Source organism: Triticum aestivum, chromosome 1D (genome assembly GCF_018294505.1).
Source record: "Triticum aestivum cultivar Chinese Spring chromosome 1D, IWGSC CS RefSeq v2.1, whole genome shotgun sequence".
Classification (NCBI taxonomy): domain Eukaryota; kingdom Viridiplantae; phylum Streptophyta; class Magnoliopsida; order Poales; family Poaceae; genus Triticum; species Triticum aestivum.
The window spans coordinates 3,626,631-3,643,764 of NC_057796.1; the positions used below are offsets into that span (position 1 = coordinate 3,626,631).

Here is a 17,134-nt window from a genome sequence, read left to right on the forward strand (position 1 = left end):
GCTAGCTTAATTAGCATCCACTTCTCTATGTACACGAATGTGTAAGCTATGGGACTTGTCTCTGTACACGCATGCATGACAGGGTGGAATTAATATCGGTTAATTCGATCATACGTAAAAATTTAGTTAGTACGTATTATTTGTTTTTATTTTGCCCCATTATATTCATTTAGATCTTGTTGAATGTTCCATGTATATGTCTGGTACTGCTATTTCAGTATGCTCATGCTTGGGCGCTTGCTGGTTTAGCATAGCACATGTTGTTTATTGAAACTGTTGCATAACCGTGACTAGGCTTGATTAATACTGTTACCTTTCTAATTTCGAAGGTAACCATGTTATTTATTAGTTTGTCATCAATCAGTGTCTGAAATATGTCTGATCATCTCTCTTGGCATGTGTCGATGTTGTCCCGATGCAGCAAGCGGAAGTAGGTTGAACATTCCTTCAGCATTGCGGTGAGTCGTCTCAGTTGCTGACAAATTTTGGATTAATTTTCCAACCGTGCAACCCTCTTTCTGTTAATTGCTCAAGGTAGTTCTGAATACAAAGCAAAAGGGAACAAGAAAGAGCAAAGCGAGTTGGTGCACTAGTAGGAAACCCGCTGTGAGTGCTCAGGGTTGAAATACTCACTACGGGACGAAAACCTACTACCACAAGATTATGGGAAGACTTCAAAACTAGATAACGACAACAACAAGACCAAAACATCCATGGTAAAACAACACAATCACACAAGGCAACTGAATATCACGGTGAAGCTCTAGAAATGCGTCAGGCTCCAAGATCAACAATTGACATCCCCATCAGCCCCACCACCGTTCTGGCCTCCCCCATCAGCAGGCAGAATTTGGACCTGAACAAGGTTGTGCACGAAATTTCTGAAACTTCCCCGAGAGTTTCCTTGGCTCCCCAATCAGTTCATCGAATGTAATATCTGTTTTCTCAAGCTGATAAATTAAGATAGAGAGAAATGTGAATATATAATCAAGGGTCAACCAAAACTTTAAGATATGGTAAGAAAAATGAACAATATGTGTTTTACCTCGCATGGTTTTATTGGTGGCCTGATATCAACAGTAATGCCGGGATGATTGTCATGAGTGCTGACTTCACGCCTCAATGTGGCTGCTGCCTCATTCACATCTTCAATCGTTGCACCATCACGATCGATTCCGACAGTGATCTGCTTAAGTGAGGCGAGGTTCATCAGACCGAAGTTGAAACCATCATTGCCATTGGCTCTTGCCATCCGAACACTGAAGTTGAAGAGAACCGCCTCAACCTTCGGAAGAGCTCCTCGTTGAAATGCTATCTGCTTTGGTGTTATACAATATAGTGTGAATGTTCTTAGACAACGGTACCCGTCAGCACCAATAGGCAACACTGCCTGTGTTTGTTGGGAACTGAATAACCAGAGGCGATGGAGAGCCGGCAACATCCCAAGGATAAGCATGTCCTCCTCCTGTAGTTCCTTGAAGCCCATGGTCAGATCAGAGAGGACCGAGACAATAACTGGGTTGACCTTTATCCATGCCGGCACCGCAGGGAAAATACCGCACATGACCGACTCAAATTCGCGGAGTCGTTGAGGGGGCACCCAATCTTCCCCAAAGAGATCCATGGATGGAAAAGATCCACGAATAACTAAACTTTGGAGGTCTTGAAGGTGGGATAAAGACTCAACAAAAGCTTTCCTTAACTCCAGGCTTGCATTATCCTCAAACTTGATTTTGAGCTCCCTTAGCTTTGACAGGTTGCGCAACTCTTTCACAATGTTTAGAGTGGCACAAATCTTCTTCAATACTTGGATGGATGTCAGATTCCCCAACCCATCTGGGAGCCTCGTGCAGTAACCATCAACATGTAGGCACATTAATCTTTTCAACTCATAAACACTCAATGGTAGTTCTGTAAGTTTGGGATTGTATCTTACATCCAGGACTTGCAAAAACTGCAGCCTACCAATTTTTGCCGGCAGTTCACAGATTTGTGTACCAGCAAGACCAAGGTACCTCAGGTGAAATAAATTCCCCACATCATTAAGGTTAATGTGGCTACCTTCACCAATGAAGCATCCACTTAGATCCAATACACGCAAAATTCCAAAGCTCGAAAGAGCCGGTACTAAGTTAATAGCAGGCGGAAAGGTAGTAATGGACCTCACTTGTGGTTGCAGCAGGGAAGCAAGTGGTGTAGTTTCAGTACCTTCCTCTCTATTCTGGATGGATAGCCTCCGGACCTTACTTCGCCGATCTATGCCATCGGCATGATTTGGCACTGTAACAAAGTTTTCTTCTTGTGACAGGGAACAGAGGACTTCAAGTACAATGTCATGCAAACGACAATGTGTTGCTTGTCTTTTATAGTCCATGCATGCCAGTACCATACCACTATTTATGAGCCCTCTGAGATAACCGTCCCCAACCTCAAATAATGAAACCATGTTGTTTTCTTGTGTGATGAAACCTTCGGCAATCCATTTCCATATTAAATCACCCTTCGGAATCTCATAGTCTTCTGGATATATACTTAGGTACAACAGGCATGTTTGCAAATGTGAAGGTAGGTTATAGTAACTTAGGGCCAATATTTCCTTCATGTTTTCTATATTAGGATCGCCGCGGATTAATCCACGACCAATAGAGTTACACACACCATCCCATTGTGTTGGATTTTCTTGTTTAGTAGACAATAGACTAGCCATAGTGATGATAACTAATGGTAGACCCCCACATTTATTCAGGATCTTCATGGATACTTTGGCCAATTGTGCAGGACATTTCTCTTCGATGCCAAATAGTCTCCTATAGAATAATGATTTGGATTTCTCTGGGCTAAGAGGAGGTAATTCATAACAGTTGCGACTGATGTGTGTAGCAACACCAGACTCACGAGTTGTTGTGATTATTCTGCTTGCACAACCATTATTAGGGAAAGCATGTTTGACATTCTCCCATGACATTGCATCCCATATGTCATCAATAACAATGAGGTACCTAAATGTATGGTAATAATTGAAGGAACTAAATGTCAGCTAAATAATTGTGTAACTAGTAAATAAGCTAATTGAAGATGTCATGCATTAACAAAAAAAATTATAACTCATGCATCAATGATTAGCAAAGGTGAATCAGAAAACACTTTTGAGAGGGAGGGAGAGAAAAGACAAGGACAAAAGAATAAGATGAAGAAAAACATCAAATGGAAACAAAGAATACAAATTTTGTAATAGAAATCTATATGTGATATATATAGATGAGTTGATCTGTATGGGGAAGGGGGTGGGGGGGTTGTTCAAGCCTAGTTATCTGTTATTAGAGTTGGTAGTTATGTCTAAGCCGATGATGTGAGTTCACGGGTGAGATTTGCGCAAGGCATGAGAGAAGTCGAGATTAGGTACATTATAAACGGCTAGCACCATTGATTTTGACATAAGGGGGTGTATGATGGTGCTATCTTAGAAGTGCCATGTGATAAATATTGAGGTAGAGGAAAGAGAAGCTGGGGAAAACAGACCCGCCTTCTCTTAATTAAGGGCATACAATGGTGCTATCTTAAGAGTGCCACGTAAGATAAATGCTGAGGTGGAAGAAAGAGAAACCATAAAAAAAGGCCGGCCTTCTCTTAATTAAGAGATGATCTGTTAGCAACAATATGTTTCATCACATATTTAGGGATATCTAGTTATCAGCGATAAGACTAGAAAACAACAGATTGTACATTATTTTTTCATTGCCTTCTCTTAGTTACATTGCGGGCGTAAGATAAGAAGGTTTTATCAACTACTGTACATGCCCAGAATATCTCTCACCATATTTTTAGAAATATCTAGTTACTAGAGATAAGATTAAGAAACAAACCACTATACATTATGTCTTCTTTTGCCATCTCTACATTACATGACAGGACTAAGATAAGACTCTCTTATCAACATTGTACATGCTCTAAATAGATTTGTGATGGAACCATCATTAGTTATTGCTTATTTTGACGCCACCATTTTTACCGTGTAGAATAAAATAAGATAGCTAGGTTCATGCAATCGGTAATAATTATTTTTGCAGGTAGGTCATACCTCTTGGTCTCAAGGAATTTGGACAGTTGATCGACGAGTTGTATTTCATCTCGTGATGCTTCATTGATGGTGGCGAACTCCTTGTCGTCGAGCTGATGTAGCATGTCTTTGAGGACCCTCTTCAGTTGTGGTCTCTGTGAGAGGGACACGAATGCTGTGCATTCGTATTGTGCTTCTAAGCCGTTATACACAGCTTTGGCAAGAGTGGTCTTGCCTAGCCCTCCGAACCCGACAATGGACACTATCTTTAGTTCCTTGGTCACGTCCTTCAACTCCTTGATCAGATCCTGGCTCGGCCCACCAATGCCGACGAGGTCAGTCACCTTTGTATATAGAGCCGGCAAGAGAGGGTTGACAGCGGTGGCTGCAGCAGCCACAAACGCGTTGTCAACACCGAGCCTGTCGAGTGCGTACCTGTCAAGAAACACACATGCATGCTCACCATGAGACTTTGTTCTTCATTATTCCATACACCTAGATAGTTGATTTTCCCGCATAAACGCGCGGGTTATCATCTCTAGTTGAGCACATCATGGAACCTAGTCATTTTCATGCGGAAATGGATGGAGTAAGAGAAAGAATCTACCTGTCGCGCCGGTCGGCCACCTCCAAGACCTGCACCTTGACCTCCTCGAGGGCTTGAGCGATCTCCCTGCTAGTCTTGACTCTCTCGAACCACTTGGACATTTTCTTCATGAATGAACGGAAGCGGTTTGAGGCTGGGGGCACATGACCGCCCTCGACGACACGCACGAAGAAGCTGTCGATGATGTCCTCCGTGTCATAGGAGAGATCCCTGACCTTGCTGGCCCAGAGCTTGACCTGGACGTTGAGGTCCTTACGGGGCACAGCCGCGATGTTGAGGAGGGCGGCTCGCATGCTCTCTAGCTCTGTCGAGAGGAACTCCACCTTGTTCCTGGCGCTCCTCTGCAGATGGTATTCCTCCCTGAGGAGCTCCCCCAGCTTGACCAGCAGGCTGCCCATGGCACCCGTCACCAGATCCATGGCGACGACCCTAACTACTGTCAGTAGATGGTATTCCTCACTGTATGTTTGTTTGTTGCTAACTGCTTTGCTGTAATGCTAGGTGTGTTTGTGTGTGTGCCATGAAGGGTCGCTCTGGCTGCCCTTTTATGCACCTCATCCATACATCTTACTACATATTTCTCCACTGAGCGATTCAAAAAATTAAGCAATAATAATGCAAGTTTGGGTTAGATGATAAACTAATACACGCTAAACCAGCGGTGAATAGCAGACACCCTTATCCAAATTACTAAACAAGTACACTAGGGGGTGTCTGAATTATAAGAAGCTGTGCCGACCGTTAGATGCATGCAAGTCACCAAAACTCACAGTTGACATTAGTTAGGCTCCAGGCTTGCATTCCTTACTTCTTTTAAGAGTTTCATTAGATGGAGAAAATGACACATCCCACTCTCTAACCACTCAAGCAACCATCTATACATTATCATCAACTTGTACTATTAAATGATTGATGTGTCATACACAGAGGGCAGCGTTGACATTCTGTGGCTGCTTTAATCTCACCCTGATTTTCTTCACAGTTCAATCTCATACTGCTGGTGGAGGGCAAAACACAACAACATATGAGGTGCATGGTTAGCATAAGAACAAGGGACCCCGCATACACTCACTCACTCGCACCCAGCATCTCGTTCGCAGGCGCGCCCTTCATCTATCTCTAGACCTACCGGCTCAGTCTCTCCAATGTACTTATAGGGGTAGGGTATGTGTGCATCTGTACATAGGGCCGGGGTGTGTGTGTATGTCAGGACATACGTCTGTATTGTGCTTAAAAAAAAGTACAATTCAAACAGATCTGCAATGCGATGGGCGAGGATTACCATGTCTGTAGTGTTTACATGCAATAACGGATGTCTAATCTTAGATACGGTCATTGTTATGTTCCAGACTAAAATAAATGTACGAGTGTTAATTATCAGTTAGTGTGGCGTGAGGTACAGGTACCTTCTGTCATTGCCTTGGTCTTATCTGGCCTGCAAATGGCAAAATTTTGTAAGATGTGGTGGTCAGATTTGGCCCATATCCGTCAGTTGCAACGTGCCTATCACGACTACTTCTGGATGACCCATTATATGTCGAAAGAACATTTGAATAGACTCAGTATATATATGCATGGGAGGGATCACCTGGAGCACATGGTAGTGTTGAAAAGCAAAAAGTCGCATGGAGTAAAAGTCAGTGGCTATTAAGACTGTCCTGGTTCTCCACAGGCAAGATGCATGCAGAGAGAGCTCATCTAATTTTTTTACTACATACTTTCTACTCCCTCCGATGTAATAACACCTTATATAATGGGACAGAGGGAGTATTTAACAAAGATTTATCCATTACTCTCTCCAGGCCGCGGTAAGTTCGATTTTAGTTTTAGGTTTCCACAAATATATGACGATAAAGCTCCCCCACCCCACCACCCCGCTTTATATTATAAAGCAACATGTGAGCAATAGAAGCACCGATGCAACAAAAAGAAGAAGAAGAAGAAACAAAGGTAGGCGACAGAAGGATACAAGATGCTACCGAACAGCTAATAGGCCCTGGCTACAACTATTGAGAACCCCGGCAACTCCAGGTCATGTCATCGATGCGACCACGATAATGCAGCAACCAATCGCTGGAGGACCATGCGCCATCAACTCCCAAGATGCCAACCCAGTTATCTGGCCATCCGTTTCCGCCATCGAAGAGGGCCTCCTGCCCTCTCATCCTGGATCATAGGACGCCGTGCCATCGACAAGCAGAAGAACTCACCCCCGAGCCCATATGGACTAGAACAACATGTTACTGAGGAGAGGACGACAGACACGATGACCTTGCCTGGCAAAGCAACACCCATCATCGTCACCGCCTCCGGCCACAACCATGAAGACCACCGTCGGACACACCAAAGGAATGACCCCCACTCCACAGTCTCAAGGCAGTGTCTACAGGAAGAGAGCCAAGGCATGGCGCCACCGTTGCCCAATCCGCAGGACTTTGGGTTTTCGCCTGAGACAGGAACATGAAGGTGTGGATTAGAATTTAATGCTAACCTAAAGAAGTAGAACATCGTTGGAGCGCCACTAGTATCGTCACCGCCGCCGTTGGTCAAGGGTTTTTCCCATCTAGGGCCCACACCCCAACCAACCACGAGATGGGCCACATGAGGTCGCCAACATACGTCTCCAACGTATCTATAATTTTTTATTGTTCCATGCTATTATATTATCTATTTTGGATGTTTTATATGCATTAATATGGTATTTTATATGATTTTTGGGACTAACCTATTAACCTAGAGCCCAGTGCCAGTTTTTGTTTTTTTCCCTTATTTAGAGTTTCGCAGAAAAGGAATACCAAATCGAGTCCAAATGGAATGAAACTTCACGATGATTTTTCTTGGACCAGAAGACACCCATGAGACTTGGAGTGCATGTCAGAAGAGCCTCGAGGCGGCCAGAAGGGTGGAGGGCGCGCCCCCCAACCTTGTGGGCCCCTCGAGACTCCCCTGACCTAGATCTGATTGTAGTTTCACGTTTGGACCATCCTGCAGTAGTGCTAGATGTCTGCAGCACCAGCTGGGCAACATCAACCACAAATTTCTAGATGTCCAGTATGAAGGTATGCAACACATCCTTCTATCTTTGCCACATTTAACCAACAAATACAGGCATCCATCCCATTCCCATGCACCATGTCAACACGTTTGTACAAGTTTATTCTCCATTGTTTTAATGCCATGTGGTATAAATTTTCATGTTACATTAGTTTGTATGTGTTTGTTCTGACATCATTTGTGATATATGCAGTGGAAGCACTTAAACCCTAAACCAAGAATAGTCCGCGAGTGGAGGCAGGCCGCTCGATGTGGAAGATAACTCGAGCAATCTATGCAGGAGTAAACAGGCCAGAAACCACATAGAAATCATGCATTATCTTGGCTTCAAATAATGTACTAGTAGGTTATGTCATGATTCTTATCGGCTTGAGACATTGATCTGTAACTTGTTCGGATACTTATGTTAAACTGCAAAATTGGCTTCCCCATGGAGAAAATTTGGAAGATATGTCATGTGTAGATGTTTTAGATAGTTTCAATGTAGACTACATATGGATTAAAATGAGTGAACGTACACATTAAAATGGGTCTAGATAGAATCAGAAAAATGCTAAAACATCTTATATTTAGGAACAAAGGAAGTATCCTTCTCTGATAGAGATGACTTACTGATTGTGGAGGGAGAAACTGGTATGTACTCCAGGTTGTTCTCTGCTCTCTAGTGTGCTGTGGTGTTGAGAAATATGTGACATTTATTTTCCTACGCCAGGTCAGGTTGGGGAGCAAGTTGCAAAAGTAGATGGCTGACTAACATGTTGTCTGCATATCGATTAGCATGTTCTCTGCTTCTCATGCTGCCCGTTGATGTTAATACATCAGATATGGAAGATGCAGCGCTAGTGATGATGTTCACTTAGGTAGTGTTGCAGGTCCTGTGGACATAATATGTGAAGGAAAGCCTTATTTGGCTGCTGAGGGAAAGGCTTATGTGAAGGAAAGGAATTACGATTTGTATTTGTGAGAGAAATATATGGTCGATTCGGAATGAAGAAGGAAAGGAATTAAGATTTGTATTTGTGAGGGAAATATGTATGGCGGAATTAATGTGAGAAAAAGACGCACAGAGAGGGTATCCGTGAGTCATGAAGATGGAAAGAAATTAATGGGATAAAAAGAGAAGGAGAGATAAAGAATTCATGAGAAAAAGACACTATTTTCTTTTTGTTCATATTTGATAGTATTAGCAATTTTTTCAATAAAGTTGGATTTGTCAAGCTTTAAAAAGTTTGACTTGGAACAAACATAAAATTTTGAACGTATTTAGATACAGATGATGGTTTCGCCTGCATGCATTCTTGAAAAAAGCGAAGAAATGGGTGGCTGACCAATGCATGCATGCATAAGCTTCTAATTGCAGCAATAATCTCCTTAGGTGTCATATGCACCCGGACGAAGGGAGTGTTCTCTTCATGGCGAAATATTGGGCAATGGGCTTGTGCATACCATTCTCATTAAATCTGAGTACACATAAATTAATTTCCTTCCCGGCTGCAACGCACGGGCATACATGCTAGTATAGCTAGTGTGAAATGAATTTACTGATGTGTAATTAGCCTTTTTTTGCACTGCATTTGTACACTTGTATAATCCTGCCACTAACTTGGTGATTCCTTATAAATTGTTTAGTGTTTTTTAGCATACATGTTTGATGGAAAGGTATGGAGCATCCATTTACTTGAATCATCATACGCAGAACACAAACATAAATGTCCTTTTTTAGTTCCATTTGTGCGTCTAAATGGTTAGTGTATTGCGTAATGAAAAATCACTTTTGCCGAGAGTGATGGAGCATGCGGAAACAAACGGTCAGTACTGCCGCTGCCGGCAACATGCACCTAGCTTTCTGTTATGGTATTTTTGTTCTTTCTGTATTACTTTTCAACATATCTGCGAATTGGGATGTCAATCTTCTGTTCGGTTGTTTCTGTACTACAGCTTCTGAAGTAACTAGTCCTAGTTCATCTAAAAGAGCATAAAAATACATAAACCCAATCATCCATAATAAACCAAAAAGGTACAAAAACATATTTATGCATCTATCCATTGCTAAATCAAAAAATATAGCATTAACAAAATTCATAAATGCATCCACAATAGTACTGTGAAGTTTAATTCCATTAATTTGAATTCCCATTGTGGAAATTGAACCTAGTTGTGGATGTCTGGCTGAATTCTTTCGAAAGATCCTTGAGTTCTTTCGTGAGCGTGGAAGATTCACAATAGAATACACCTGCAGAATCTTGTACATATTAACAACTGTACCACGAAGTTTAAATCTTATATGATAAATTGTTTGCAAATTTAGCTCACCAATGCGAGCGTTCTTGTGAGCAACGGCCAAAGAAGAAAAAACTCTTCTCCAGTTAGGTCTTGCAAAATGTGTCTGAATCCACAGTAGACGTATCAGAAACAGATATACCAGAAAATCAAGGAACCGGACATGTGAGATGGGATGAGAAAAGGTGGGAAGATACCTTGGTTCTAGTTCTAGATATGATATCCACGCCATATTTGGCATGTTGGAGTGACTGAACCATGGCAATAAACGCCGACCTTGCATCGCCTTCTACATACACGCTGGTGAGATAATTGTGGACCTCTATTACACTCTGCAATTGCCATATTTTTAGACCACTTCCTGGTTATGTTACCGGACATCCCGATAAATTTAAGGAAGACATCGAGTGAGATAAGTACACTGTGATCTCTCTCAGCAATTTCATTCATGAGTCCTTTGCGCTAGTCGAAGGATCCTTGCTCCCCTGTAACCCAGTAAAAGTAAGCTTTTGCTGGCCAATTGTTCTTGAAGCTGACTACCTCAGGCCCATGTGTGCTTTCCACCTCCTGTTCCATCAACTAATTTTGTCAGTTATATTCTTTCTTGAAAAGGAATGACTGTTATGTTCTCTTCTTTAAGCTATATGAGCATAACATTTGGAATACTTTGCGGTGGAGGAAATTTACATCGCTGGACTTGATATTATTCAAGGTGTCTTTTAGTATGCTGAAGAAAGTAGTGACACCCGACCCAAGACCGATGAGCAAAAGAATGTCGTATTGCTTGTAATTTTGCACCGGTGCACTATACGGGCCATCAATAAAGATTGCAGGAAGCCTGAAGGAGACACATGGATGATGATGATACATTAATAATTTTTTTACTCAAAACTAATTGAATTTGCATTGTGAAAGAAACAAGGTCACCTGATTTCAGTCTTAGAAGTAACACGGTTTCCATCAAGCAACAACGGTTCAGCCGCACGGCCCGCACCAATATACTGTATGAATACAAGATTAAATTCTTCATTTTTTGGACAATCCACATTTTATCAAAAATGAAATCTATCTCCGTCCTTTGAATCGATTGATTTGATGCATGCATCCATAATAATTTTTTGAAGAGTGTCGGATCATACAAGAAAAGTAAAATAAAAGGCTAATCCACATTAATCTCGCTCTCCTGTAATTATTCAATGCACGAACCAATTGCTTTTGTATTTGCCTGAACTCACCTCTGTGAACAAGTTCCGGAGATGAGATGGCCAGTCACCCAGGGTGCGGATATGCACAGTGAGATAGTCATCTCCAGGTGCAGAGGTGATGGGAAAACGATGCCTGCAAGGTCATCAGGTATAAGCTAAAATCATACAGTGATATCTTGTTCAGGCATGCATGTCTGCACAAGGGTGTAAAGTGATAGTACCATTTAGAAGACGAGGTATCAGTGCACTTGAGAAACAGATGCATCCCACTCTCGAATTCGAAACCAGGCTTTGCCATGATAAGAGACAGCATGTTTCCACGAAGGAATATAGCCTGTATAGTACTGTATATGATTAGTACTCTCACCGTCTCATAATATAAGAGTAATTTTGACACTAGTGTCATCGATTAGCAAATAGCTACTCCCTCCATCCCATAATATAACAGTATTTTTGACACTAATGTAGTGTCAAAAACGTTTTTATATTATGAGATGTGGGAGTATACAGTACCCTACTACATTACTAATTAACAGTCAGAAAGAACCAAACCACGGCCTGTTCTCTTTGTTCCCAAGGAAGAAAATAAACAATCTACTACAAATCGAGCGGCCTTAGTGTAAAGTACCTTTAGCAAATGCATGCGGAACTTGTTCCATCGAACCTTTCTGATAATTCTCTTGCAGGCCTACAAGACGGCTGGGACTGTCAGGTACATCCAGCTCTCATGGTCGCGGACCGTCTTGGTGGCGTGCCCCGACGGGGACGCGGCCATTGTTGTTCACTCTAGTTTCACCTCGGCCGCCGCGCGCAGCAACGTCTGCGACACCTGCCATTAATGGAGGAAGAATATGTCGCTCCTTGGCTTCGATAATAATCCCTCCTTTCACAGACTACTCCCTTCTTTCTGGTTTGTAAGGCTTATCTCAAAATCTTAGTTTTTCCATTTTATAAGGCTCAATTTGGTTGTTCTCCATCACAAGTTCAGATTCTAAGGTGCACTAAATCATTGCATATACTTTATGCATGCATGCATTGCAATTAATACATTGATAAACATAATTGTTTGAGGAAAACAAGAGCATTAATTGGGTGCTTTTGCAAATTACAAAAAGTATTTCACCACTCACCATCTATCTTGATTGGTGAGATTTTTGAATTGAGCCCTATAAACCGAAAAGGATGAAGTAACTTTTTTCTCAATGGACGGATGTAGGTAGACACGTTTTAGTGTGTTAGACCATCTACCGCGGCGGACACCTAATTTTGGGCTCCTATACGCCCATCGTCTCAGCCGCCCCGGTTCTGCCGGGACAAGTGGAGGGCCATGCGGAGAGCTAGCTCCTCATTTTCGGGCGCCGACGAGCCATGAGAGTCTGCGGCGCGCTTCTCCCAGTGGATGTCATTGAATCAATGGTGACCTCATGCTCCTCAAGACGAGATTCCAACTCATCAATATATTTCTTGCCCTCAATAGCAATAGACATGATTTCCATGAAGTTGGAACGAGCAATTTTATTCTTAAGAAGAGCTTTAAAAATAACTTCCCCCTTAACTTTTAAGGAGGCAACATCATCATTCTCTTCATCATAATCGACATCATCATCACTCTTGCCATCATCAATATTATCACAAGATATATTGGGATTCAAAGTGGGAGATACCTTTGAAGCCTTGGCCATAAGGCAAAAAGCAATAGATGATGATGTGGGATCCCTTGAAGCACCATTCAAGACCACATCTTGTTCCATGGAGTGTTGGGTTTCCTCTACATTGTTAGCACAACAATTCGAGGAAATAGATACATTTTCATCATGGCAACAAGAAATAGCAAGCATATCATCATGAGATTTGAGCAAGCAATTTCTACATGATATGCAAGGACTACCAACACGAGCATGTGAAACATGTAAGGTGCTCGAAGTGTTAAAGTCCAAAGAAGGACCATTGCAATAAGATAGTGATGAAGAATCACCAAGAACAAGCACACTATCATCATTGCAATGAATACCACTACTCACCATGTCATTACCTTGGGGCAAACCACATGTAGGTGAAGTAGAAGAAGTTGAGAAGACAACACGACCGGAGGTGGAGGGAGAACAATCATCCCCACAAAACTTGGACACACCATATTTATCTTGAAGCTTTGTCCATAACTCATGAGCATCCCGGAACGGCATGAGTTGAAATATAACTACATTGCTCAAAGCATCGAAAAGCACATTAGAAGCTTGAGCATTGAGATAAGAGTTTTTCTCATCCTCTAAAGATAATCTTTGGGGATTCTTTGGAGGAGAAAAACCCATATCTACAATTCGCTCTAAATTTGGGTCCATGACCCTAAAGAGATGAAGCATGCGAATTACCCAAATATCAAAATTTGTGCCATCGAAACTAAGAGTGTCAGAGAATCCTAATCCCCTAGTCGACATATTTACTCTCTAGGCGGTTAAGCCTAACAAAGAGAGACGAGGCTCTGATACCAATTGAAAGATCGTGGATGTCGCCTAAAGGGGGGGTGAATAGGCGCTTTAAAATAATTACGGTTTAGGCTTGAACAAATGCGGAATAAACCTAGCGGTTAATTTGACAAGCACAAAACCTACAACAGCTAGGCTCACCTATGTGCACCAACAACTTATGCTAAGCAAGATAAACAACTAAGTGATAGCAAGATATATGACAAGAAACAATATGGCTATCACAAAGTAAAGTGCATAAGTAAAGGGTTCGGTTAAGAGATAACCGAGGCACGCGGAGACGACGATGTATCCCGAAGTTCACACCCTTGCGGATGCTAATCTCCGTTTGGAGCGGTGTGGAGGCACAATGCTCCCCAAGAAGCCACTAGGGCCACCGTAATCTCCTCACGCCCTCGCACAATGCAAGATGCCGTGATTCCACTAAGGGACCCTTGAGGGCGGTCACCGAACCCGTACAAATGGCAACCCTTGGGGGCGGTCACCGAACCCGTACACTTTGGCAACCCTTGGGGGCGGTCACCGGAACCCGTCAAATTGCTCGGGGCGATCTCCACAACCTAATTGGAGACCCCGACGCTTGCCCGGAGCTTTACACCACAATGATTGAGCTCCGAACACCACCAACCGTCTAGGGCGCCCAAGCACCCAAGAGGAACAAGCTCAAGGGCACCAAGCACCCAGGAGTAATAAGCTTCTCAACTTGTAACTTCCACGTATCACCGTGGAGAACTCAAACCGATGCACCAAATGCAATGGCAAGGGCACACGGAGTGCCCAAGTCCTTCTCTCTCAAATCCCACCGAAGCAACTAATGCTAGGGAGGAAAATGAGAGGAAGAACAAGAAGGAGAACACCAAGAACTCCAAGATCTAGATCCAAGGGGTTCCCCTCACAAAGAGGAGAAAGTGATTGGTGGAAATGTGGATCTAGATCTCCTCTCTCTTTTCCCTCAAAAACTAGCAAGAATCCATGGAGGGATTGAGAGTTAGCAAGCTCGAAGAAGGTCAACAATGGGGGAAGAACACAAGCTCAATGGATAAGGTTCATTGGGGAAGAAGAACCCCTTTTATACAAGGGAAAAAATCCAACCGTTATGTGCTCAGCCCGCACACGAGCGGTACTACGCTCCACGAGCGGTACTACCGCTCTGGCGGAAGAAGCAGGGAAAAGGAGCAACCAAACATGAACCTTGGGGCGGTAGTACCGCTTATAAGCGGTACTACCGCGCACCCCAGCGGTACTACCGCTGGAGGAGCAGAACACGGGACCAAAAATGCAGTAGCGGTACTACCGCCCGACCGGAGCGGTACTACCGCTTATAGGTGGAACTGCCGTGCCTTACTGCCGTGCAACTACTGCAAAACTCGACACGAAAAATGCAAGACCCAAAATCGAGGCGGTACCAGCGCGGAACCATAGCCGTACTACCGCTTATGGCCATAGGCGGTACTACCGCTTTGGACAGCGGTACTACCGCTTGGGGCGATAAGCGGTACTGCCGCTCTGGCCGCGGTACTACCGCTAGGAAACCAAAACTGCCATAACTTCTGCATATGAGCTCCGAATTGAGCAAACTCAAGCTTGTTGGATTGAGAAAGACGAGTAGCATCAAAACAGCGAAAACTAGAGGAGTGAAACCTCCAACCGAAAAGAACCGGCATAACCTCCAACATCGAAAACATCATAGAAGATGCGAGTGAACTCCGTTTTCGATGAACTCGAGCTTGTCATCAAGATGACCATAAGCTCCAAAACTCACAAAGAGAAGAACCAAACAAGAACCAACAAAGATGAAGCAAGGATGCAATGGTTTGAGCTCTCTATGAACGATACGATCAAGCTACTCATCGAGAGCCCCCCTTGATAGTACGGCAATCGATCCTATAACCCGGTCTCCCAACTACCATTACCGGTAAAATAGAAAACCTATCAAGAGCAAACCTTTGCCTTGCACATGGTCCACTTGAGCTAGATGATGACGATCTTGACTCCCTCAAGTTGGACCACGTTTCTTGGTTGTGTTGGCTCGATGAAGACTAGTTGATTGCTCCCCCATACTCCACTATGGGTGAGCCACTCTTCCGCACATCTTCACAAGTCCATTGTCACCACAATGGACGGCAAGCTTCAAGCATTTGATCTCTTCATGATGCTTCACTTGAACTTGCACACCGCAACCTAACCCCACAAAGAACTCGCACGAAGATCATGGGTTAGTACACAAAGCGTAATCGACAATGCTTACCACACCATGGGATCGCTTGATCCCTCTCGGTACATCTTGTGCGCTTTGTGTGTTGATCAACTTGATTCACTCTTGACTTAGTCTTGATCAACCTTGACTCTTTCCAACTCTCTTCATTTGGATGATGTCTTGAAGGTAAACATGAATGATCACACAATCTTCTTCTTCAAGACATGCTTGCAATAAGCTTTACTCTCACATGACCAATCTTTGGATAATTCCTTAATAACACCTTGGTCACCACATAAACTCCTTGAAACCAACACATGGACTTCAAGAAATGCCTATGGACAAATCCTTCAAATATAACTCAAGGCAACCATTAGTCCATAGAGATTGTCATCAATTACCAAAACCAAACATGGGGGCACCGCATGTTCTTTCAGATGACTTACACACCTAGACGGAGGGAGTAATAAAATCCCTCGACGGGTGATGAAGCCGTAGATTGCTCGCATAATGCCATCCGTTTAATGTCTCTTTGTGACGGGGAGATCGGGGGATGGAAGGAGAAGAGGCCGACGCATAATAAATTTGGGAAGTTGAAGCGGAAAGCCCGGGTTCTGGCGTTCTTGCGAGGCGAGGAGACGCTGGAGTCAAAGGGATTCCGGGAGGGTCGTCCAGCACGGGGGATCAACACTTGTGCTGCAGATCTGAGCCATATGTGGTCGATCAAACGGCTGAAAAGAATTATGATGACGTGGACGCACGAGAGCGCGAAGAAATCAGGTAGTGGGGTGCTCCTATTTAGATATAGTAGATTCAAGACAACTTACATAAGTTCTTGATATACTCTTCTACTCTCGGAGTGATGAAACGTGTGGGAAAGGTGTGGGCATATCAAGTTCTTTTACTCTTGTATAAGTTGGTTACTACTGTAGATAATTCAAGAAAAATCTGTTTGCAAATGCAATTTCCCTTCAATGGGAGACTCATTCCAACTTGTTGCCATTCTTTTCATGTGAATTGACTTCAACTTAACATAGTACTCCCTCCGTTTCCAAATATAAGTCTTTCTAGAGATTCCAACAAGTTACTACATACGGAGCAAAATGAGCGAATCTACGCTCTAAAATATGTCTACATACATCCATATATTGTTGTCCGTTTGAAATGTCTAAAAAGACTTATATTTAGGAACAGAGAGAGTTTTTTTCAATCAATTTGGGTTTGGCAAGGAATCATAAACGAAACATGCAA

The 17,134-nt window shown here is 43.1% G+C and overlaps 1 protein-coding gene across 1 annotated transcript; it reads right to left on the minus strand.

Annotated features, from left to right (window-relative positions):
• Positions 1-468: 468 nt before the first annotated feature.
• LOC123183460 (disease resistance protein RGA5-like) lies at positions 469-5,083 on the minus strand. Its single transcript, XM_044596269.1, has 5 exons — positions 4,665-5,083; positions 4,079-4,492; positions 1,365-2,999; positions 1,046-1,259; positions 469-540 (listed from the first exon to the last, which is right to left on the minus strand). Exons 1-5 carry the CDS (start codon positions 5,081-5,083, stop codon positions 469-471), a joined length of 2,754 nt encoding a protein of 917 aa, XP_044452204.1.
• Positions 5,084-17,134: the final 12,051 nt, after the last annotated feature.